This window comes from Eutrigla gurnardus (genome assembly GCF_963514095.1).
Source record: "Eutrigla gurnardus genome assembly, chromosome: 11".
Classification (NCBI taxonomy): domain Eukaryota; kingdom Metazoa; phylum Chordata; class Actinopteri; order Perciformes; family Triglidae; genus Eutrigla; species Eutrigla gurnardus.
The window spans coordinates 28,703,527-28,729,218 of NC_139925.1; the positions used below are offsets into that span (position 1 = coordinate 28,703,527).

The 25,692-nt window shown below is 44.7% G+C and overlaps 1 protein-coding gene across 3 annotated transcripts; it reads right to left on the reverse strand.

Annotated features, from left to right (window-relative positions):
- Positions 1-487: 487 nt before the first annotated feature.
- On the reverse strand, positions 488-25,390 carry pygb (phosphorylase, glycogen; brain). 3 transcript variants are annotated; one of them, XM_084021616.1, is made up of 21 exons: positions 25,078-25,390; positions 23,217-23,318; positions 19,042-19,120; positions 11,995-12,098; positions 11,782-11,913; positions 11,590-11,701; positions 11,143-11,225; positions 10,802-10,945; positions 10,531-10,623; positions 10,300-10,446; positions 10,028-10,191; positions 8,932-9,046; positions 8,723-8,824; positions 8,061-8,208; positions 7,659-7,717; positions 7,435-7,576; positions 6,691-6,898; positions 5,664-5,798; positions 4,835-4,901; positions 2,846-3,038; positions 488-638 (listed from the first exon to the last, which is right to left on the reverse strand). In XM_084021616.1, exons 1-20 carry the CDS (start codon positions 25,318-25,320, stop codon positions 2,862-2,864), a joined length of 2,556 nt encoding a protein of 851 aa, XP_083877742.1. In that variant the 5' UTR covers positions 25,321-25,390; the 3' UTR covers positions 488-638; positions 2,846-2,861. The 3 variants fall into 3 exon arrangements, 2 of the variants coding, with proteins under 2 accessions (XP_083877742.1, XP_083877741.1); XM_084021615.1 differs by having other exon boundaries at positions 488-3,038; XR_014597984.1 differs by lacking the exons at positions 488-638; positions 2,846-3,038 and having other exon boundaries at positions 5,664-5,809.
- Positions 25,391-25,692: the final 302 nt, after the last annotated feature.

The window sequence follows — 25,692 nt, forward strand, 5'->3', positions numbered from 1 at the left end:
TTCGATCATATTAAACTAAATAAAATGTGGGTTTCTAAATGACAAAACATTTCAAAGACAAAGATCAAGCGATTAATCTAGAAAATTATCAGTAGACTAATCAATACAACGACTCCTTGCAGTATGAGACTGAACCCAGCATGCGTTGAACGTGACACAAATTCAAAAGGTTGACAAACACCTCACCAGTGCAACAAAATATTATTTCAACATCAGTGCAACAGATACAGTTTCTGGATGGACTACATTGCCCATAAGATATACCCTGTAATAGGCCTTCGTGTGACATTCGTGTCATGTCGGTGTTTACAGTCAGTTTCATGTCAATATCCCAAGTGGAACATTTTTAAATTTAAGGAAATTCCAAAAATGTGCACTTGGTAACAAACACACAAAAAAAACACCACATTAAATTAAAATCTGTCGTAAAATGTAAGTAAACCCAAATGTAATAGACAGCAACAACAATATAGTCTTATATTGTTAATTCACAGTATTTTTATTCCTCACAAAACAGTTTGGAGTTTCCTGATGACGATTATGGTGTCCAGTGTCCAATGTGAATCTTTCCCCAATGGCTGCCTTTAAAGCAACATGACCTGAACGCAGCACTAGCGCCACCAGTTGTATTAAGGAAGCTATAAAGTGCAGGAGAAAAGAACATTTAACAATAGAGCACACAATGATCATTCACCTCATCTGACAGTCAGAGGAAGTAAGTCAATCGTAATTATTCAGGAAGTCAAAGAAATACATTTTTTAGTTTGGCCAGTAAACAAAACCAGCTGATCAGTTAAGTGGAAATATTTCATTTCAGATCAAGGTATGAACCCACTACAGTTTAATGGGAAAGATTGGGTGTAACTGTGCTATTAAGTATGCGGTGAACAGTGTGTGTCAATGTGGCGAATGCAACCGTCTGAAGTCAATGGAAAGGAATGGAAGACAAACTTTGTTCTACTGTAAGGCATTGGAGTCAATATGATTATGGTCATTTCACAGCTTAACTGAAAAATCAAGGTAAAGGTGTTTTAAAAGTATTTCTTCCACAGTGGAGACGACATTGACTTCCAGCTCCAAATACTTAGTGACGACTTAGTTTTGCTCTAAGTTAGTGGGAAAAGATTTTAAGTAAATAGAAAGTCAAGAACCTTTTACTGAATTCCATTAACTTCAGGTAAGTTAACAGAATGTGTTTTACTCAAATCAAACTGAAAGCCAACAGAAAATCCTTTTAGTTTAACTGTATTTTAAAGCAATGGGATATTTACTTATTTGGTAAGTTATTGGAAAAACAACAATTAGCTGTAAGGTACTGTAAAGTAGTGGATTTTATTTTTTAATTTTAGTGTAAGTAAATGGAGAAGAGTTTACTACTGAAGGTTTGAGGTTATTGTAAGCCAAAAGTGACATGTTTCTGTTTCAGGTCAATGGAGAAACTCTTAGGGCCCTTGTTTCGTAGACCAGGCGCAGTCGGCGCACAGCGCACCTGCGCCACACCAACGGGATGTGTCCGCCTGGACTTTGCAAGTTTCGTGCACCGCGCAGGCTAGCGCAGGCACTCCTCCCGTCACTCCCACCCGCTTAAGTGGGAAAGAGGGAGGAGAAGAAGGCGTGAGTTGGAGACAAGGCGTGGAGTGGGATTAACAGCCGATTCAGATCTTCACCAATCAAATGAGCTCCTCTTTAATGCGCCAGGCGAGGTGCAGTGCAAGTTTCGTGACTTGACTACCCAATGACAGAAGCAGCACCGCCTCCCACCACGCGCATCACGCGCTCTGCGTGTGTATAGTCATAATAATTATAATGCCGATATTATATCACTGTAGAAATTGTAGGCACATTTTAGGCATGTCTATCACAAAACAGGGTCAGCAGTAGACATAATGGTGGCGAGAACCCGGTGCCTGCACGAGCCGGCTGGGCCATTCATCATCATCACCCTCTTCATCATCTGCCCTCCACAGCTGCACCGGATTCCCCGTCGGACACCGGGACCTCGCGTGCCGCTCAGACCAGCTGCAGCCACGGTTCCAGCTTGCGGCAAAGTTGCACGTTTCTGGTCCAAGTTTCAGCTGTGTTAATTCAGTCAGGCTGAGTTTCAGTTACGCCTTTGATCTGAAGTCAGATGTGACGGGACAATCTATATAGATATAAATTCACTCAATTCAATTAGATTCAATTAGCATTAAGTAGTGTTTGTTGTGATTATTTATTGCATTTAAATGTGCCTGGAACTGTGGAAACCTGCCTGTGAGGTCTTGGTGACGTGTGCGCACTGCGCATCGCTGAGCACAACTGCCACTCCGCCAGCTGTAATCCGCCTTGCGCCAAGAGTAGACCAGGTTGGAGCTGGCGAGCTTTCGGCGCAGTCTCGGCAAGGCTTTTTGCCACGAAACCTCCGCTGCGCCAAGCTGAATCTGTGACGCCTCCCCCTGCTGCGCCGCCACACCCATCTTAGCGCAGGCGATCCACCAAACTGCCAAACTGACCGTGCGCAAGGCTGTGCCTATCGAAACTTGCATTGCGCCAGCTCCGCCACCCTGCGCTGCGCCATGAAACTAGGGCCCTTAAAGTCAATGGTAAGTATTTTGAGTTCTGTGTTGACGTTTACTGCGGTAAAAAAATCTGAAATTAACTTGCAACCAAAGGCAACGGCGAACGGTCAAAAACAAAATGAGAGATTGAGAGGATTTTAAGAGGGCTAACTCCCTTGGACACTAACATGAAGGCGTGAAAATAAAGAAAAGAAGACAACACTTAAATCTTGAGGGAAATACTTGTTTCTAGATTATGCTCAGACATTGAGACGTTCAGGTTCTGACCGTGATTCTAGGTTAAATACCTGCTGCAGAAAGATGCTACAGCTCGGTTCCTCCGTTACGAACCTCTAACGGTTCATTGGGCGCCGTGATCTTTACGTCCGATGGTTCGACCCCCCAGATCTCGCGGGCGTACTGGGAGATGGTCCGGTCACTGGAGAACTTTCCAGAGGCGGCGATGTTGCGAATCACCATCTTGGTCCACTCTTTGGGGTTCTGAAGGGAAACAGGAAACACTGGATGTTGGTTCCAAGAGCGTCTTATCATTCACTCAAATCCTCAGAACAAAAGATGAACCGTGTTAGAAAATATCTGGTTCTTGGATTAAAAAGCCAAGTCAAAAGGCAACAACTGGAGTCAACTCCAACTCCCAGAGTGCATTTCATCAAGAAACATCCAATCACCGAGCTGTTCTAAAGCTTAAGATTACACTTCACTTTCTGATTCTCAATCAGTCGCCCTCAATAGTAAGTGCAGCGGAGGCTCATGGGTATTGAAGTATTTAGAGCCATCCAACAAACAGTAGGGGAATTCGACTTGATGTAGCCGCCTGCAGCGCGCTACCTAACATGATGTATTGTGGGTTGAAGAGATGCACGATGGCTAGAAAACATTGTGGGAACAAGTATATATATATTATATTATATTATATTATATATATATATATATATATATATATATATATATATATATATATATATATATATATATATATATATACCACCGCGCCACCCCTATATAGAGGATATTGAACAGACACATATGAGGGCAAGTCATACGTTTTCCAAATTAATTTTACACTGATTTGATTAATGATTCTAATTATTGTTGATATGAAAAATGAACCGTTGGAGGTTCGTAACGGAGGAACCGAGCTGTAGTCTGTTAAATATCCTCTATATAGGGGTGGCCGGTGGCGCGGTGGTTATGGCAGCCGCCCCATGTACAGAGGCTCAACGTCCTCGACGCGATGGTCCTGGGTTCGACTCCCGGCCTGTGATCAGTTTCCCGCATCTCTTCTCCCTCTCTCTCCCTGTTTCCACACTGTCTGAATAAAAATAAAAGGCTGATTTTAACAGCAGCAGGGAGGAGGAGCTGCTGGACCTGAACCAGCTCTGAATAGAACCAACAACATGGGGAGAAGTGGACAATGCGCTTTTTGTAGTCCATTATTGTAGTTTCTCCAGAGCAGACACACGTCAATCACCGGATCATCAGCTGTCAATCATCAGCAGCATTATAATGACGTAGATAGTGAAAGTCCGGTCGGATTCTCTGAGCACCGCGGTCGTCTTTTCCTAAATCCTTTTGAGTTCTCCTATCGCCTTTCCTTAACCCTGTTACGTTTTCGCCAAAGGTCAAGGAATAGCAGTTAGGAATAGGAGTGTTTCTCAAAAAGCAAAGTGTAAACAATTCAAACTGCCGGTCAGAACATAAACAAAAATATGATTGTATGTTGATGAACTCGAGAGTGTAAACCTCCTGTCACTTAATACACAGATCACACTGATGATAATAATAAAAATACGAATAAGAATAATAAACACCGAGAAGACCTTGACTAAACGGAATAAAATATCAACAATAATTCCTTGACGCGATGATCCTGGGTTCGACTCCCGGCCTGTGATCAGTTTCCCGCATCTCTTCTCCCTCTCTCTCCCTGTTTCCACACTGTCTGAATAAAAATAAAAGGCTTGAACTATAGTCAGAGGGACAGACAGATAGATCGGAGGGACAGACGGAGAGACAGACAGGCCGAACGGAGGGACAGACAGACAGATCGGAAGGACAGACAGACAGGCCAAACGGAGGGACATACGGACAGACAGACAGGCCGAACGGAGGGACAGACGGACGGACAGACAGACAGATCGGAGGGACAGACAGACAGACAGGCCGAACAGAGGGACAGACAGAAAGATCGGAGGGAGGGACGGACAGACAGACAGACAGATCGGAGGGACAGACTATAGTCAATGTTTACATGGATATTAATATCAGTGAGTTACCTTGTACAGCTCATCCACTCTCTCCTGACACCTGATGTAGTCTTCAAAATCGGCAAACACCTTAAACCTGAAACACAGAGTTCAACTGTTGAAACAACACTAACAGACACGCTTGTTTAAACGCTGCCAAGCTAACAGTTTCCCCCCGCTTCCAGTCTGAGTGCTAAGCTAAGCTAGCGATGACACTCATGTCCATGTGATGTTGCAGGAGAGGAAATGAGAAGTGTTTACACCTTCAGAAAGTAACATCGTTAATACATAGTTCAGTTCATAGATATGTTACTGTTATACTATAATAACCATCATTCATTATTGCTAAATTGATTAAATCAACATTAGTTCATCAATAGTACTGTAAACAATATCATTAATAAATGTAATCCATTATGTTAACTCATTATTAGTAATTCCATATTGCACACATACATTTGTATTCTGCTTTTAAAGTATTTGTTGACGATTATGTGATATTTAAAACGTCTATAAACATGATTATGATATATGATTGACATTTGTCAACGGGTCAATTCAATGTTTTACAAATCATGAAATCCTTCATATGCTGCATAGAATATTACACTCGTATCAACTGACACAATATACAATTGATAAACTATGTCATAGTAAACACACTAATGATAAAATAATTTTTTTTATTGCATTGCTAATCATTAGTAAACAGTATTAATTATATTATTGAATAGCTTAATTCAAGTTAAATGAATGAAAGAGCATTCAGATGTGTGACATGACAACTCTCTTCTCCTTCTGCATGTAAAAATAATAGTATAATAATAATGGGAACGAGAATATGATGATACGCGTCTACCTGTCGTGGTGCATCAGCATGCTGATCAGGTCTCTGAAGAGTTCAGGTTCTGCAGGACTGAAGAAGCCGTTCTCGATCTGATCCACAGCCAGTTTCAGTTCTGGCAGACGCTCGTAGAACTCCGTAGCGTTGTACCTGCAGGTAAACTGGAAGTGATGTCATGCTGAAGTGCCACCATCAGGTGATGCAGCTGAGAGCAAGGTGCATTCAGGGACACTCAAAACCTTTTTTTTTTTAAATAAAGCATTTCCTGTTTTTAATGCGATTGTATAGTATTTTAAAGATGAAAATAAACAGAATTAAGAAAAAAATCAGAAAAAGGATTTTAAGACAACAACAAAAATATAAGATCTTAATACATAAACTGCCCGCGGATAAATAACAGAATAATCATAATAATATAACGGAAAACTGTAGCTTCGGATAAATCAAGTAGAAATTGTGAGTAGAGCTCAAAATTTTGAATCAATTTATGAATAAATTGAAAATGAATCTGCAAAAATTTCAATGAAGGATGTCCTGTTCGGAGTTTTTTAATATTGGTCCGATATGAATATATTTATGGATCTGACAAAGTGAAATAACAGCTTGTTTTACAGAAGCTACTTAATCCAGATACTTAAAGTCCTGAATAAAGACGAGAAAGTTATTGATCCTATATGACTGAAAATTCCTGAAACTGACTCAAGATTATTCAAAGGCTGCAACAAACAATATATACAGTACATAAGTACATAAATGATCAATACTGATCCATAAAAATAGACCTGATCGACTTGAGATCGACCTTGAGGATCGATGGGATTGAATTCTGGATCATTTTGATTATCGATTAAATAATTTGTTATTTATTAAGCAAAGCAAGACATTCAAAGTCTCCTTGGACTTCATGAAAATTTGATTAGGATATTTTACGGACCAACAGCTTCATCAGTGAACAGAGAAAATGACCAGCCGATGAAAGAGCCTGAAGATAGTCATGTCCAGAATCACTGTGAAGACAGGAAGTGAAGTAAAGCCTCCTCACCCCTTCCTGTCCATGTCCTCCACATCCGGCACCCTCATGCCGAAGATGAAGAGGTTCTCCTCCCCCGCCTCCTCGGCCATCTCCACCGTGGCTCCGTCCATCGTACCGATGGTCAGAGCGCCGTTCAACATGAACTTCATGTTTCCTGTTCCCGACGCTTCCGTTCCGGCTGTGGAGATCTGCTCCGACAGGTCGGCAGCCGGGATCACTGGGATCAGAGCCACCATTCAGTACAACGCATGTTTATTGATCCTACGACCCCCTCCTACTTCCTCCTCCCTCCTTCTTCATTTTCCCTACTTCCTCCTTTCTTCCTACTCCCTCCTTCTTTTTCCCTACTTTCTACTCCCTACCTTCTTCCTTCCTACTCCCTCCTACTTCCAACTCCCTCCTTCTTCCTACTCCCTCCTTCTTCCTTCCTACTCCCTCCTACTTCCAACTTTCTCCTACTTCCAACTCCCTCCTACTTCCTTCCTACTCCCTCCTACTTCCTACTCCCTCCTTCTTCCTACTCCCTCCTTCTTCCTTCCTACTCCCTCCTACTTCCAACTCCCTCCTACTTCCTTCCTACTCCCTCCCTCCCCCCTCCAGCTTCTCCTCCTAGTTCCTCCCTCTCCCCCCTCCAGCTTCTCCTCCTAGTTCCTCTCTCTCCCCCCTCCAGCTTCTCCTCCTAGTTCCTCTCTCTCCCCCCTCCAGCTTCTCCTCCTAGTTCCTCTCTCTCCCCCCCTTTCTCCCCCTCCTCACCTCTCTCAGCCAGAGAGACTCTGTAGTTTTCCAGGTAGATCACTTTGAGTTTGTCTCCAACCGCCAGGTCGTTATTGATCACCTGACCCACCGAGTTGATCAGTTTGATGATCATCTTGGCCATGTGGTATCCGGGAGCCGCCTGCAAGGCAGGAGACAGTTAAAACATTCCTCACTTTCTCTTTACTTTACTCGATATTGATGTGGACAAGTGAACAGGTCACCTTTCCTCCGATCATCACCGTCCTGGGAACAAACTCTCTGTTGGGCTCCAGCTTGATTCCTAAAAGAGCACAAATAAAATAAACACAAAGTAGCAACGAAGACTGAAGAGTGTAGATCCACCAGCAGGGGGCAGCAACACTCAGACCAAGACCACTGCTTTTCAAAAAGCATTATTATATTAGATCACATTTAAATTATTGATATACATTTGCAAAATCATCAGAAATAAATCAGTTGTTGTGAATGGAAATGATATAATTATTGTTAATATTCTAAATAAATAGTTCCAGAGTTAAAGAGTGTCCGCATACTGAATACACACAGTGTATATGTTGTGCTACTTCTCCATCAGTCAATCAATGTGTGAATATGTCAAGTCATGGCCAGCCCGTTGGTCTTACGGTTGTAGAGCACGACGGCATGCAGACAGTTGAGCAGCTGTCTCTTGTATTCGTGGATCCGCTTCACCTGGACGTCAAAGATGGAGTCCGGGTTCACCTGAACCTGGTTCTGATTGAGCAGGAAGGACGTGAACTTCAGCTTACTCTCCTGTTGACAAATGGACAGATGGACAGATCAGAGGGACAGACGGACGGATGGATTGGAGAGACTGATCAGAGGGACAGACAGACAGGCCGAACAGAGGGACAGACAGATCGGAGGGACAGACGGACAGACAGACAGACAGGCCAAACGGAGGGACAGACAGATAGAACGGAGGGACAGACAGATAGATCTGAGGGACAGACGGACAGACAGGCCGAACGGAGGGACAGACAGACAGATCGGAGGGACAGACAGACAGATCGGAGGGACAGACAGGCCGAACGGAGGGACAGACAGATAGATTGGAGGGACAGACAGACAGACAGACGGACAGATCGGAGGGACAGACGGACAGGAGAGGCAGACAGACAAGGGGATCAGATGGACGGACAGACCAACTGATGGACAGACGGACGGGCGGACAGACAGAGAGAGACGGATGGACAGACAGATGGATGGACAGACAGACGGATCAGAGAGACGGACAGAAGGCAGGGACAGACATATGTCTCTGCACCTGTTTAACTTTGGCCACGTCTCTGATGAACTCTTCGTCGTCAACAAACTGGAGGATTTCCTTCAGCTGGGTGAGATCAGTGAGGAAGTCTTCTCCGATTTTCTGCACAACAACAATCAATGCCCCAATCAATATAATCATTAATCACTGTTCTGATCACCACCATCTGTTGGGTCTGAAGTGGATCAGTCATCAGTAGAGGTCCGCACCTCAGCGATGATGTCAGCCAGGCCGGGGTTACACAGCAGCAGCCAGCGGCGAGGAGTGATGCCGTTGGTTTTATTCTGAAACTTCTCAGGATCCACTTCATGGAAGTCTTTAAACCTGCAGCAACAAAACATCCAGATTATTATCAAAACATAATTATAGCCACTCAAGATTCATATTCAAAATCTGACTCAACAGTTCAAACCCAACAACACTTCCTGTGTGGAAACAAACTAGAATAGACGGGAATAAAAAAAAAATAGGGTTAGTATACTACACACACACATGGCGTGATGTTGTTTTTAAGGAGCGCCGTCTCTGCTTATATTTCTCGACAACACTCGACCTGCATCAGCGCATGTGCGCACGAGCGGATCTGTGCGAGCAGACAGCGCGAGCGCAGCGGGTTTTGGACGGAGACACACAGCGGCATTTTTATTATGTAAAAATAAATAATAATGTAATGTAATAAAATAAATATTATGGACCCTATGGACCGGTTCCGCTCACACCACGAGTCTGAAGAGTGCAACAGCTTATCAAAATACAGTGTCCCTGTCTGTCCCTGCCTTCTGTCCGTCTCTCTGATCCGTCTGTCTGTCCATCGATCTGTCTGTCCATCCGTCTCTCTCTGTCTGTCCGCCCGTCCGTCTGTCCATCAGTTGGTCTGTCCGTCCATCTGATCCCCTTGTCTGTCTGCCTCTCCTGTCCGTCTGTCCCTCCGATCTGTCCGTCTGTCTGTCTGTCCCTCCAATCTATCTGTCTGTCCCTCCGTTCGGCCTGTCTGTCCCTCCGATCTGTCTGTCTGTCTGTCCCTCCGTTCGGCCTGTCTGTCCGTCTGTCCCTCAGATCTATCTGTCTGTCCCTCCGTTTGGCCTGTCTGTCTGTCTGTTCTTCCGATCTATCTGTCTGTCCCTCCGATCTGTCTGTCTGTACATCCGTCCGTCCGTCCGTCTATATATATATATTATATATATAATATATATATATATAGAGTCATAAAGAACAGTCCTTCATACAGAACTAGAGGATTTCAGATCATCATTGTGAACAACAGACTGTCAGTCTCTGCTCTGATTGGTCATCTCCTGGACTCACACGGTGGTCTTCACGATGTCTGAGTGAATTTGTGCAACTCCGTTGACGGCGTGAGATCCGACCACACACAAGTGAGCCATGTTGATCCTTTTCGGGTCTCCCTCCTCGATCAGGGACATCCGACGCAGACGATCTGCGTCTCCGGGAAACATGGCTGCCATCCTCTGGGAGAAACGGAGTACAATCACTATTTAATAGTGTTTAATACTGTGACACAAGTTTCTACTGACTTCTATATATACAGTATTATACAGAGTCCAGGAGAGTCTTACCTCGAGGTGTCTGCGGTTGATTTCGTAGATGATGAGCAGGTGTCGAGGCAGCAGCTGTTCAAACATGAAGACCGGCCAGCGTTCCAACGCCTCAGGCAGCACCGTGTGATTGGTGTACGCACATGTACGAGTGGTGATGTCCCACGCCTACACACCCACACACACACACACACTTAGAAAGCAAAATGGACAAGTAGTCCTTACAGTACTTAGTTACTCTGTCAGTCAGACCTTGTCCCAGTCCAGCTTCTCGATGTCGACTAGGATCCTCATCAGTTCTGGGATGGCCAGGGCCGGGTGGGTGTCGTTCAATTGGATTGCTACCTGACAGGACAGGAAGCACATGAGTCACCACCACAGGAGGAACATTGTTAGATAGAAGTAACTAAAGCTTTAGAAGAAAAGTTGTGGCATAAAAAGTACAATATTTACCTCTGAGAAGTAGAAAGTACAAGTAGCTCATAAAAGTGTAGTAGTTGAGTAAATGTACACCTCGTCTCACCTTGTCAGGAAAAGTGTCGAAGGCCGTCCTCACCGGGTCTCTGCAGCCAAACTTGGATGATTTGAACCTGCGGATGATGTCCTGCAGTGTGGCGGCCACCACGAAGTACTCCTGCTTCAGACGCAACTCCTTCCCTTCAAAAAACTACAAACACCTTTTGATCAGGTATTTATTACCAATTATCTTTCTACGATACAGAAAGACTCGAGATTTCTGAATCAGTACAGCAACTAAAGCCGTCACATAAATGTAGTGCAGTAAAAAAGTACATTATTTACTGTGAATGTAGTTGAGGAGAAGTAGAAAGTACTCCGGGAGAAGTACCTGGACTGTGTACTCACATTGTCGTTGGGGTAGAGGACTCTGGATATGTTTTCAGCCAGGTTTCTGTCCAGAACAGCTTCAATATAATCTCCAACATTAACTGTGAGACAGAGACACGGACTCAGTTCGGGGACTAGTACTGAACCACAAGGATCCTGAATCTCAAAGTCCGGCTGGTTTTGACGGACAGTGATATCATGAAATGTGTTGCTCATTAAAATGTGAACCGCACAAAAGAAAAGATGTTGCAGAAACAAGGAATTATATCCAGTTATTAAACATATTAAAACAACCAGAGTTAAACCAAAAGATGCAGAAACCCGAATGTGCTTTTAGAAATCATGAGTTGGTGGAAGACAGACATTTACAGTGATGATACATGGCCCAAACAATGAATCCATTAATGAAAGAGAGAAAATTAATCATCAAATTAATCCAGAATGCAAATAATGATGACGACGTACAGTTCTGCAGTTTGAAGTCGTTTGGCGCTTTAGCCGACCACAGTCTCATTGTGTTGACTGTGTTGTTACGGTAACCAGGAACTGGAGTGTCGTAGGGCATCGCCAGCACGACCTACACACACACAAAAACACAATTTATGCTCCAGATGAAAACAAAAAGCAGCCGTTCATGTCGATGGATCGCTCTCTGACCTGAGTATCGACCCACTTCACGCCACTCTCCGTTGTCTCCACTCGGCCGTAGAAATTAATTGGCAGCATGTACTCAGGTCTCGCCTTCTCCCAGGGGTTCCCGTACCTCAGCCAATCATCTGCCTCCTCCACCTGAGAGGTGAGGTGAGGTGAGTCCATCTGTCTGTCTGTGTGTGTGTGTGTGTGTGTGTGTGTGTGTGTGTGTGTGTGTACCTGCCATCCACTGCTGATCTTTTGGTTGAAGATGCCAAACTCGTACCGGATCCCGTAACCATATGCTGCCAGACCAAGTGTCGCCATGGAGTCCAGGAAACACGCTGCAGACGTGACAAATTACCTTGAAGACGTTTTAGAAGTGAATCACTTCTGACAAAGGACTGGTTTCTGTTCTTGTCCTGCTAGATCTTAAGCCTGCATTCAACACCATTAACCATGAGATTCTTATATGTAGACTGGAAAAATTAATTGGCATCAAAAGGAACCACATTACAGTTTGTGCTTGTCAATGAAAAATCCTCCCGGCACACTGAAGTTAGATATGGTGTTCCACAAGGTTCTGTGCTGGGACCAATTTTTTTTTAAATAGAATTGTCTTTATTGTCATTGTACCAGTACAACGAAATGTACAGTACAATCCCTTAAAGTGCATAAATAATTTAACATTAAAAGCATCCAAAAAATAGGCTAGACCTTTAAAAGACACATTTAAAACGACAAGCTTACACACCAAAACGCATGCACACACACACACACACACACACACACACACACACACACACACGCACATCGTAGCAGCTTAAGGAGACAAAACAAAACACAGTAGATTGCATCATGTACCATCATAGGTAAAGGTATTTGCGGTGTTAAGCACTGTTATAGCTTTTGGATAAAAACTGTTCTTAAGTCTGTTAGTCCGAGCATTTAGAGACCTGAAACGTCTGCCCGAGGGCAATAACTCAAAGTGTTGGTGACCTGGGTGGGACGAATCCCTTAGAATGTTTTTAGCCCTACTAAGACAGCGAGAGCTGTACAGTTCTTCCAGGTTGGGGAGTGAGCAACCAATGATCTTTTGGGCTGTGTTAACAACCCTTTGGAGGGCTTTCCGGTTAGCCACTGTGCAGCTGGTAAACCACACACACATGCAGTAGGACAGGATGCTTTCTATGGAGCAACGATAGAATGACACCAAAAGTTTCTGAGTCAAATTGTTATTCCTGAGAACCCTCAGGAAGTACAGTCTCTGTTGTGCTTTCTTGATGGTGGTTGTGGTGTTAATGTTCCAAGTTAAGTCCTCCTGTATGTGCACACCGAGAAACTGGAAATCCGATACCCTTTCCACCTGTTTCCCCCCGATGAATAGGGGTTGAGTGTCTGTTTTGGCTTTCCTCCTGAAGTCTATGACCAGCTCCTTGGTCTTGGAGGTGTTCAGGACAAGGTTATTGTCTGAACACCACATTGACAGCTGCTCCACCTCGTCCCGGTAAGCCGACTCATCTCCCTCAGAGATGAGCCCCACAACTGTGGTAATATCAGCAAACTTGATGATGGCGTTGCTGGAGTGTGCGGGGGTGCAGTCATGCGTGTAGAGGGTGTAGAGTAGGGGGCTCAGCACACAGCCCTGAGGCGAGCCGATGTTTAGGCTAAGGGCTGTGGAGATGTGGGGGCCTACCTTCACCTCTGGGAGCGGTCTGACAGGAAGTCCTTTATCCAAAGGCAGACAGAGTTGGATATTCCCAGTTCTAAAAGTTTGGTCATTAGTCTGTTGGGGAGTATGGTATTAAATGCTGAGCTGAAGTCCACAAATAGGAGCCGCGCATAGCTCCCCTGCCGCTCCAGGTGGGACAAAGCAGCATGTTGAGCTGTGGCGATAGCATCCTCTGTGCGCCTGTTGGTTCTGTAGGCAAACTGGTGAGGGTCAAACCTGGGTGGGAGATTTGAGATGATGTGTGTACGTACCAGTTTCTCAAAGCACTTCATGATGACTGGGGTAAGTGCTACTGGACGGTAGTCATTAAGGCTGCTGATGGAAGACTTTTTTGGAATTGGAATGATGGTTGAGGACTTGAGACAGGGAGGGACGGTGCCCTGGGACAGTGACTGGTTAAAAATGGTGGTAAAAACCCCAGCCAGCTGGTCTGCACATTCCTGGAGCACCTGTCCCGAGATGCTTCAGGTTGGATCTGGCAGTGCTGTATAGCGCTGCATCACCAGCCCTGAAAGCGATGTTTCTCTCCCTGACCAGGCACTGCACTTCTTTTGTCATCCACGGCTTCCTGTTTGGGTAGACCCGGATGCGCTTTTCCACAGTAACATTGTCTGTGCAGTATTTTATATAGTAGTATTTTATATAGTCCATGTTGTGTACTGCTCCAGATCTTGGTGTTTAAAGATATCCCAGTCTGTTGACTCAAAACAGTCCTGAAGCTGTTCAGAAGCACCTTCAGGCCATGTTTTAACAGTTCTGGTTGTGGTAGAACTGTTGTTCTACTACTGTAAGAAACCTTGGAGATTGAAGACAAAGCGTGCTGCAGCATTCTGGATACGCTGCAATGGTTTAGTCGCAAGGCCAAGAGTCCAGCCAAGAGAGTGTTGCAGTAGTCAAGGCGGGAGATGACCAGTGCTTGGACTAGGAGTTGCATTGTGTCCTTTGTGAGGAAAGACCGGATCCTGCGGATGTTGTAGAGGGCAAATCTGCAGGATCGGGCCACAGCAGTGATGTTGGGGATGCAGGATAGTTGGTCGTCGAGGATTACAACCAGGTTCGTCACAGTTGACGAAGGCAATACTGTTATGTCCTTGACAGTGACCATATGCAAGGGCAGTCTTTCCCTGGGATAAAGAGGAGTTCAGTTTTATGCAGATTAAGCTTGAGTTGGTGCACAGTTGTAGTTAGCTGCAGAGGTGTCTGCCAGACATTCTGAGATGAGAGTTGCAATGTGGGTGTTGGAGGTTGGGGGAAAAGAGAGGAACAGCTGGGTGTTGTCTGCATAACAATGGTAGGAGAATCCATCTGATGTGATTACAGAGCCTAGTGATCCAGTGTATAATGAGAACAGAAGCGGTCCTAATACTGAGCCTTGAGGAACACGTTTCCAGAGAACAGGGTTTGGACATAGAGCCATTCGATGTGACCTGAAAGGTGCGATTTGTTAGGTATGATGTGAACTAGGTTAGAGCAGAGTCAGTGATGTCAAGTTCAGCCAGGGTGGAGAGGAGGATTTGCAGCAGATAGGTCAAGGAGAATGAGAATGGAGAAGTGGGATGAGGCTCTGGCGTCTCACAGGGACTCAGTCACTGTGAGGGTCATCTCAGTGGAGTGAGCAGTCCTGAAGCCTGATTGATTAGGCTCAAGGAGGTTGTTTCTGTGAGAGATAGGATGACAGTTGGTTGTAGGCGGCGTGTTCCAGGGTTTTAGAGAGGAATGAAAGAAGAGACACAGCGTCTAGGGCCGTTTTTTTCAGGAGTGGCTTCACTGTAGCTGTCTTGAAAGCCGCTAGAAATCCTCCCTCACCTCCCCGAAACAGTTGAGGTGAAGTCAGAGAGGAGGTGGTGGTAGTGAGCAACGTCCTCATCCTGACCTGATTTCTTCCATTTTCTCTCTGCCGCTCGCAACACTGATCTGTTGGTTCGCAGAGATTCGGACAGCCAGGGAGGGGAGGGAGATTGCGCTTGTCGTGAGGGGACAGAGAGCGTCCAAAGAAGAGGAGAGTGAGAACATCAGGATGGAGGAGGCTTCCTCAGTAGGCATTAGGGAGAATTGTTCTGTGGATGGTAGTGAGGAAAGAACAGTTGACGAGAGAGCGGAGGGAGTGAGGGATTTCAGGTTGCGGCGGCTGATGACAGTTCGAGGCGTAGAGGGAAGGGACGTGTTGGACTTCACAGGGAGAGAGAAAGTCACAAAGTGGTGGTCAGACACAGTGAGCGGGGTAACAGAGAGTGCCGAGATGCCACAGGGTCTTGTGAAGATAAGGTCAAGTTAGTTCCCAGCCCGGTGGGGGGGTGGGTGGAGAGGGGGAGAGTATGAGGTCAAATGTGGAGAAGAAGTCAATGAACTCAGAGTGCAGCTTTCCTGGGTGGATGTTGAAGTCACCGAGGACGACGAGTAGTGTGCCATCATCAGGGGAGCAGCTTAGGAAGGCATCCATCTCATCTAAAAAGTCACGGAGAGGACCGGGTGGGCGATAGATCACTATGATGTTGAGCTTGAAAGGAAGGGTGACAGAGACAGCGTGGAATTCAAGTGCAGATGGGGGTAGGTGGTGCAGGGGAAGGACCTGGGATCTTCCCACCTGACAGGCCGACAGGCCCATTGGCTATGGAGCATTTGGTGTTGTCTGGTAAGTGCACAGACTGTACGAGTAGTCAGGCAGGTTTAACCCAGTTTTACTGCAAGCCGTGTTTGTCCAGGCTCTCTTAGCTAAATACCTTCCACTGGTTTCCATACGGGTCATTCCGTGTCATTTCATCAAATTTCTGAAAATCTTCCCACCTGACCATCTCAGAATGTCCTGAAAAAATTCAAGTACAAAGATACACTTGTTAATAGGACAAATCCAAAATATTAGGTCTCTACTGTCAACAGTTTTCTTATGAAACATCATTGAATGAAGGGTAGTTTAGACTGTTTTTGGCATCATACTCTGAAAAGCCATTTTTAAACAGCAATATCTGGAAACCAACTCACTTTTGGCCTTCAAAATTTCTACAGTGTATATCTGTTACTAATGGCCTCTGGACATGGAATCTCGGGGGTGTAGCTCAATGATAACCTAGTATGGTAGGTACTTAAAATGTGGCTTGTTGAAATAAAGTAGTACATTTGAAGAGTGGCTGTGCCCCCATTTTTGCAGATAAAAGACTTCTATCACTTCTGCCTCTATTTCTGGTGTTAGCTTAAACATTCTACAAAAATGGTCTCTCTCAGATGATTAGTTTCACAGATATTAAGGCTCAAAAATGGAAGTAAACACATCTTTGCCCAACTTCAAAGTCATATTCCAAAAAACTGACAACGAGTTTCAGGTCCAAACTTACTTTTTTTGAAAGATCATATTCTTGTTAAAATCAAAAAATTGGGGGGGGGGGGGGGGGGGGGGGGGGTTTGCCTCAATTTGTCGCAGTGATTTTTTTAAAATCCTGATATTGGTGGGGTTTTTGTGGTCGGTTTTGGTACTGCATGTCCTAACAGCCTACAGTAAACATCACAGGAGGGCAATTCAATTGTGTTTTTACCATTTACCAAAGACTTATATGTGACTAAATGCTACTGATAAATTAAGCCTCACAAAAACATTAAAATGTAGCACAGTTGTAGAGGCAATAAGTCCTTGAATGTGAGTTAAACATGGTGAAAGCAGCTTTTAATGTCTTAAACCATGAACAAACATGATAGCATAATATTGAAGACTGTACATTTTGTCATACTTTAAGTATATAAATTACACAATCAAATCAAATAATCTTAATTTGAGCATAAAGATTTTACATTACTGTACAAAAGTATCCAAAGTTTGATATTGAATAACAGTTTGTCTCTATGCTCACTATGAGACAATATGTGAGTTATGTGTATGATCAGAAATGGTGGATAGGAAGTATCAGAGATGTTTAAGATGAAGATGTACTGGTTCAGTTCATGCACCCACATGGCCCTGCCAAGAGTTTTTACTGGCCAAGAAGAGAAGACGTGCAATGTGCACTGCAGGCTAGAATTGCAAGGATTGACGTTCCCTCTACAGAAACTGGGTGCATGTATGCCATCAAAAAAGATGAGCACAACAGAGCAGAGATGTATAGACAATTTGTAAAGTGAAATTAATGAATGTGATGAAGGAATTGGATCTAAAAGATGAAAAATGTGTGATCCCTCATAGTGAGCATAGAGACAAACTGTTAATCAAACTTTGGAGAATTTTCTACTGTAATGTAAAATCTTTATGCTCAAATTAAGATTATTATTTGATTTGGTTGTGTAATTTATATACTTAAAGTATGACAAAATGTACACTTCAATATTATGCTATGTTTATTCATGGTTTAAGACATTAAAAGCTGCTTTCAGCATGTTTAACTCACATTCAAGGACTTATTGCCTCTGTAACTATAACTGTGCTACATTTGAATGTTTTCGTAAGGCTAAATTTATCAGTAGCATTTAGTCACATATAAGTCTTTGGTAAATGGTAAAAAACACAATTGAATTGCCCTCCTGTCGTGTTTACTGGTAGGCTGTTAGGACATGCAGTACCAAAACCGACCACAAAAACCCCACCAATATCAGGATTTAAAAAAAAAAATCACTGCTACAAATTGAGGCAAAACACCCTCCCGATTTTTTTATATGATTTTAACAAGAATATGATCTTTCAAAAAAAGTAAGTTTGGACCTGATACTTGTTGTCAGTTTTTTTTAATATGACTCTGAAGTTGGGCAAAGATGTGTTTACTTCCATTTTTTGAGCCTTAATATCTGTGAAACTAATCATCTGAGAGAAACCATATTTTGTAGAATGTTTAAGCTAACACCAGAGATAGAGGCAGAAGTGATAGAAGTCTTTTATCTGCAAAAATGGGAGCTCAGCTACTCTTCAAATGTACTACTTTATTTCAACAAGCCACATTTTAAGTACCTACCATACTAGGTTATCATTGAGCTATACCCCTGATATTTCAGGTCTGGAGGCTATTAGTAACAGATATACACTGTAGAAATTTTGAAGGCCACAGGTGCGATAGTTTTCCAGATATTGCCGTTTAAAAATGGCTTTTCAGAGTATGATGCCAAAAACCGTCTAAACTACCCTTCATTCAATGATTTCATGAGAAAACTGTTGACAGTAGAGACCTAATATTTTGGATTTGTCCTATTAACAAGTGTCTTTGTACTTGAATTTTTTCAGGACATTCTGAGATGGTCAGGTGGGAGGCATTTGATGAAATGACACTGTTAATACTACTACCGTTGCAGATAGAACCCAACATCCTGGTCTGTTCCAAGATTTCCTAAAATGTTCCTAAAATTCTGTTCGGGCAGTTTTTTTCTCTCCACGAGGTGGCGCTGTAACTCTTCCTCCTGGTGAAATTGGGACTTTGAAAATCCATTGACTCTGAAATTCATGCACCTTCTAGCCCTGCTTGATGTGGAAAGTGTCCCGAGATAACTTTTGTTGTGATATGACACTATGAATAAAATGTTATTGAAAACTTCTCATGAAACGGGGACATATCACGTATAGAGAACAGTAAAACGTTAGTGTGTACCTGCCAGTCGTCCCAATCCTCCGTTGCCCAGGCCAGCGTCCTCCTCGATCTCCTCCAACTCCTCCATGTCCAAACCTAACTACACCCACGTACACACCCACACTTTGCAGGATCACATTTTCACTGGTGATTATGAATTGAAATGATCTCTTAATGCTTCTGAAATTCCCTGTTGACCTTTTTAAACAGAAATTCCACCATAATGGCAGGAAGGAGAGTCAAAAATATGCTCGATTCCACCATTTATAAAGAACTTTGCTTTGTGGCATAACACCTCTATGGTGTCGGCATTTACTAAGCATCCCGGCGGTGCGGAACGAGAGAGACGGCCGTGCCCGTGTGACGTGTTAAATGGGCGTCGGAAACGACTCTTCAACAAGTGAAGTTGCTGTGCATCATAAACATGTAGACGCATATAACGGCGGCCTGGTAAGAGCAACTACCGGCATTTTATCTTCTTTGGATCTATGTCTGAGCTCGTTAAATCCGCCGGCGGTGTGTCACCCTGGTAACGTATTCACCGTATATCTTTTCTACCTCGCTGGCTCGCTTCGTTCACAAAGAACGCCGTATCGACTCATCTCGCCTCTGCTGTGGCTCTGTGACGACCTCCCTTAGCTATGGTACAGACACACCAGGCTCGTTCGGGATGGTCTTGGCATGACTTGACTTGACTTATCACGCCGACGAGAGCTGCAGGTGTCTGAGAGGGCGGGCTCTAAAAGAGACGGCAGCCAAACGCCGTCAAGTCGGACAACAAAGTCAACGTGACTATAGTGCTCAAGCGATAGAACACAGCAGCAAACCAAAGAGGATATGTTTTATATATATATATATATATTGATTTTACGCACTCCTGCTATATATATTACACACACACATACATATATACATAAATACACACACACACACACACGCAAGGCAACATGTGGAAGGCATTATTTTTTCCCAGTATATTTGTATTATCATTCTATGTTTGTATTAACCAGACCTCACATATAATAGGCCTACTCACAACACAATGCACGGAACTTTAGATCAAGCCATGAGATCAATGCGACCAAAATAAAAAGTATCATTTCACCACAAGGTGGCCGCCGAGTGCGGACCTGAATACACGTCATTGAACGTTTAACCAATGAGAACCATTCCGCTGTAGCGGAGGTGTGGGCAAGCCAGTTGCAGCCACCGTTCACCGCGCTGCCAAGCGCCGCAAGAAGCGGCTCTTAAAAACTTGTTCTCGCGATGTTTTTGGTCACGTGATATGGTCGCGACCCTGTGACGTCTTTGCAGTCGGCTGCTAAGTCGGACACAAATTCTAGCCATCATGCATCGCTTTAAACCCACAATACATCACGTTAGGTGGCGCGCTGCAGGCGGCTACATCAAGTCGAACGAGCCTACTAACTCTGGCAGCGACGGATATGGACGCAACGGACCGCCGAACGAACCGGCGAGTGGGCAGTTCTGTGTTCAAGTTAGATCAATTGGATAGACGTCCTGCGAAGTGGGCGGGACTTGAGTTTCGCTCTGCCGTTTCCAACATGGCGGCCGGGCCACAAACGATCTCATTTTACAGTTAAACTACACACTAAAGCATGTTTCTGAAAACATTTGAGGTGGGAAATGTGTAGTGCAGTAACAGAATCGGGATTCATATTTGATCAACACTGCCTAGTTTGATAGTTTGAACAAAGTTTCTGGAGCCGGCGGCATTGCGTTGGACGGACGTCATTTGCATAAAGTTCAATCTATCGAACTTTATGCAAATTCACATACGGCGACAGGGCAGTCAACTCGACGTGCTTTAAGGTGCGTGTCCACAGGCAGCGGTATTTCCCCGCGTCCCATTCATTGTCTATGTGAAATGCATTCTGGTAGCGTCGCGGCGAATGTCGAGAGACGGCGCGCGAGTTGGCCGCTCCTCATTTGCCTAAAGTTTAAGTCGAATCTACTTTATGCTAATCAGAGGTGCCGGGCTCGACTCGCCGCCTCGGGAACGCTCGCAAAAATTTGTTGTTTAAAGGAGAGCGCCTGTCAATCATCCTCTCGTGGCAGCCTGCCAAGCGTGCAATACCGGGAAGCGGCGCGTCCACTCGCGTTTAAAATCGCCCCTGTGGACACGCACCTTTATCCATCATGCGGAGCTCCTGCTCTACATAGACAATGAATGGGATCCGTTGACTTGACGTCTGTTGCCGGAGTTGGTGTGTCTGTACCATCAGAGGCAGAATATTCTGTTACGCATTTCTGCCTCGGTAGCATTTATAAAGATGACGGGGTTGAAAAAAGGAGGAAGGACGCGTTGGTACAGACACACCAACTCCGGCAGCAGACGTCAAGTCAACGGATCCCATTCATTGTCTATGTAGAGCAGGAGCTCCGCATGATGGATACGGCACGTCGAATTGACTGCCCTGTCGCCGTACGTGAATTTGCATAAAGTTCGATGGATTGAACTTTATGCAAATGCTGTCCGTCCAACGCAGTGCCGCCGGCTCCAGAAACTTCGTTCAAACTATCAAACTAGGCAGTGTTGATCAAATATGAATCCAGATTCTGTTACTGCACTACACATTTCCCGCCTCAAATGTTTTCAGAAACATGCTTTAGCGTGTAGTTTAACTGTAAAATGAGATCGTTTGTGGCCCGGCCGCCATGTTGGAAACGGCAGAGCAAAACTCAAGTCCCGCCCACTTCGCAGGACGTCTATCCAATTGATCCAACTTGAACACAGAACTGCCCACTCGCCGGTGCGTTCGACGGTCCGTTGCGTCCGTATCCGTCGCTGCCGGAGTTGGTGTGTCTGTAGGCTTGTTTCGAATTTTCTCATTTACAGTTCTCATTTTACAGTTAAACTACACGCTATAGCATGTTTCTGAAAACATTTGAGGCGGGAAATGTGTAGTGCAGTAACAGAATCTGGATTCATATTTGATCAACACTGCCTAGTTTGATAGTTTGAACGAAGTTTCTGGAGCCGGCGGCATTGCGTTGGACGGACGTAATTTGCATAAAGTTCAATCTATCGAACTTTATGCAAATTCACATACGGCGACTGGGCCGTCAACTCGACGTGCTTTAAGGTGCGTGTCCACAGGCAGCGGCGTGTCCACAGGCAGCGGTGTTTCCCCGCGTCCCATTCATTGTCTATGTGAAATGCATTCTGGTAGCGTCGCGGCGAATGTCGAGAGACGGCGCGCGAGTTGGCTGCTCCTCATTTGCCTAAAGTTTAAAGGTACAGACACACCAACTCCGGCAGCGACGGATACGGACGGAACGGACGGTCGAATGCACCGGCGAGTGGGCGGTTCTGTGTTCAAGTTGGATCAATTGGATAGACGTCCTGGGAAGTGGGCGGGGCTTGAGTTTCGCTCTGCCGTTTCCAACATGGCGGCCGGGCCACAAACGATCTCATTTTACAGTTAAACTACACGCTATAGCATGTTTCTGAAAACATTTGAGGCGGGAAATGTGTAGTGCAGTAACAGAATCTGGATTAATATTTGATCAACACTGCCTAGTTTGATAGTTTGAACGAAGTTTCTGGAGCCGGCGGCATTGCGTTGGACGGACGTCATTTGCATAAAGTTCAATCTATCGAACTTTATGCAAATTCACATACGGCGACTGGGCCGTCAACTCGACGTGCCGTATCCATCATGCGGAGCTCCTGCTCTACATAGACAATGAATGGGATCCGTTGATTTGACGTCCGTTGCCGGAGTTGGTGTGTCTGTACCTTTGGTCTGTACGTTGTCGTACGTTGACGGACTGATGCCGGACAAGGGAAGGCGTGTCTGGCGCATGGGGGAGATGTGATGTGATTGGCTGAGGGATCCGTCGACGCCCGAAAAGTTTAATTTTCCTCAACTTCTCCGACGTGAGCGACGCAAGCGATGCAACGAAGCGGACCCACAATTCATTTCAGCATAATGTGACACAAGCCCATGCAAAGTCAATGAGATTCGTCAATGGAAAGATGCAGTGTGAACCCGACCTGATACTCCCGCAACGAAAGGGCAGTGTAAAAGGTGCTATGGTGATTTATCACATCAGCCCGACTTCATCTGTAGCATTAACACATTATATCCAATGAATACATGATATATGAAATGTTTTTAATATGTCATCACTTTTGAAAGGGAGAGACAGACAGACATATGTGTTGGTACCTGGTAGATGGCCTCATCACAGGTGTTCTGCAGGCCCAGATTGATCATAGTGTTCTGCAGCGTTCTGCCCATGTAGAACTCCAGAGACAGATAGTAAACCCTCTGGAGAGAGACAGAGTAGGTTTACTGATCAGATCACTGATTGATTATTGTTCAGGCAGGGAGAAAAGATACAAATGGGAATGAACATCCATCCATTCATCCATCCATTGTCTACCGCTTATCCTGTATTCAGGGTCACGGGGGGCTGAAGTCGATCCCAGCTGCCATTGGGCGAAGGCAGGGTACACCCTGGACAGGTTGCCAGTTCGATCACAGGGCTGACATGTAGAGACAGACTCACGCTCACATTCACACCTACAGGCAATTTAGAGTCATCAATTAACCTTTCCCCATCCTGCATGTCTTTGGACCGTGGGAGGAAGCCGGAGAACCCGGAGAGAACCGACGCTTACATGGGGAGAACATGCAAACTCCACACAGAAGGCTGTGAGGCGACAGTGCTACCCACTACACCACCTTGCAGCCCTGGGAATGATCAATAAGTCTTCATTACGTTATATTGTGCTTACAAGGTTCGCACCCCGAATAAATGTGTAATCATGTCGACACACACAAACACTCAGAAATACACACACGTTGCACAGAGGAGAAACTGGAGTTTAATACGGAACTACTTTCTTCGAACCCTGATCAGCTTCAACAGTAGAAGCTGCAGAACAGGAAGTTTTTGTTAAAATAGAGATCTGATCAGGAAACAGAATGCAGACTTTCAGGACGTGTCAGTTCATGTTTTAAGTCATTTATTTCTTGACTAACAGGAAAAAAAACATATCTTCCTCCCAGGGTGCTGCTTGAACACTGACGTTTTATTTTGTCATCATCAGCTCTAAATTAACTACTACACTCTTCAATATTATTACTATTGTTGCATCATGTTGTTGCTTGTAAAAAAAATCTGGTTAGGAGAATTTCAATTATTCTTAAAAAGGAGATCTCCACACCTCCACACAGATTATACAAGAAAGCAAATAAACATGGTCCTTCAGCCAAATAGAAGAAGAATGATTCTGCAAATATGTAACGGTAGTATTTTCATACATCATGTTCTCTAACAAACAATGAAGGAAATATTAAAAACGTGAGATCATTTTCCTCCATATAAGACATTGTACAGAGAAAAACAAGTCAGACTATTGGAAATATTGATTTCAATTTGTTTTACTTTTTAAGCCTTAAAATATATCAAAATTACAGTTGATTGGCTATAATTATGCACACCTCTCTCCTAATGAGAGAACTGCACCAAGAGAAGATCATGGAGAACGTTTAAACTCCAATTAAAAATATCACTATACATAGTTGCCTTGATGAAATGCGTGCAACTCGAAACATACCTCTTTAGACGTTTGAGAGTTGATTGCTTAGAGATCATCTGCAAATATCGGCATATGGACAATGCACCAATAATGACTATGTATAGACGAAATAGTGAGTTTTAAAAACGGTCCGAAATGCTACCTACGACATTGCAAGCGTTTCCGACTCTAAGAAACAGCGTTTCTACAAAACTAATATACTTGTTAAATTAAGTAACGTTCAGGGGTTAAATATATGCCGAATCTGTGTCTGGTCACCCAAAACCGGGTCATGGGTCATGCTTTTCAACGCCTTTGCATCTGCAGATAATTGGGGAATTTCAAAAGAACATCTGTTTTTCAGCACATTTTCTCCCGGCCCGCGACCCTGAATACAGGATAAGCGGTAGATAATGGATGGATGGATGGATGGATGGATGGATGGATTTTCTCCCGGTCAGACGCACGCTGTGGCTGTGGCTGCGGGCTTCTGCTGCTCCTACCTTGGGGTCCTTCTCATAGTAGTACTGCTGGGTGCGGATCCAGCGGCCCACCAGGTGGTCCCGGACGGTGTGTGCCAGGGCGAAGTAATAGTCACGGGGCGTGGCAACGTTCCGGTCCTTCACCAGAGTGAAGTGGAGGTGTCGGTTAAAACTCCGCTTGATCTCCACCACGTCCCCGAGCTCGGCGATGCCCCGGACACTGATCTGCTTCCGCTTCTCCTGGTCGGTTAGCGGCGCTGCCATGTTTCCATAAAAAACACTGGGAGAAGGAGGACTGAGAGCGGACTGATCGGTGAGGATGATCCGGCGGAGTGACGAACACCTGGAAGGTAGAGCAGGAAGACAACACGCAGCCCCGCCCACTCTGAAAACTAGCAGCTGGGGAAGTTTCACTTGGGGCGTGGTCTCGATGCGCAAGGGGCGGGGCCATCTGTGGAGCGTCTAACAAAGAGGAGGGGAGGAGGTCTCGCTCCGATGCTTTTTACCCAAAAGACGAATTTGGCTGAGCTGTATGGGGATTGTGCTCTTCTGGACAGAGATCTAGGATGTTGATTCTGGACTCTACTGGAGCAAATATCTGGTGTGGTCGACCCCGGCCTGCACCTGGGCTCCTGT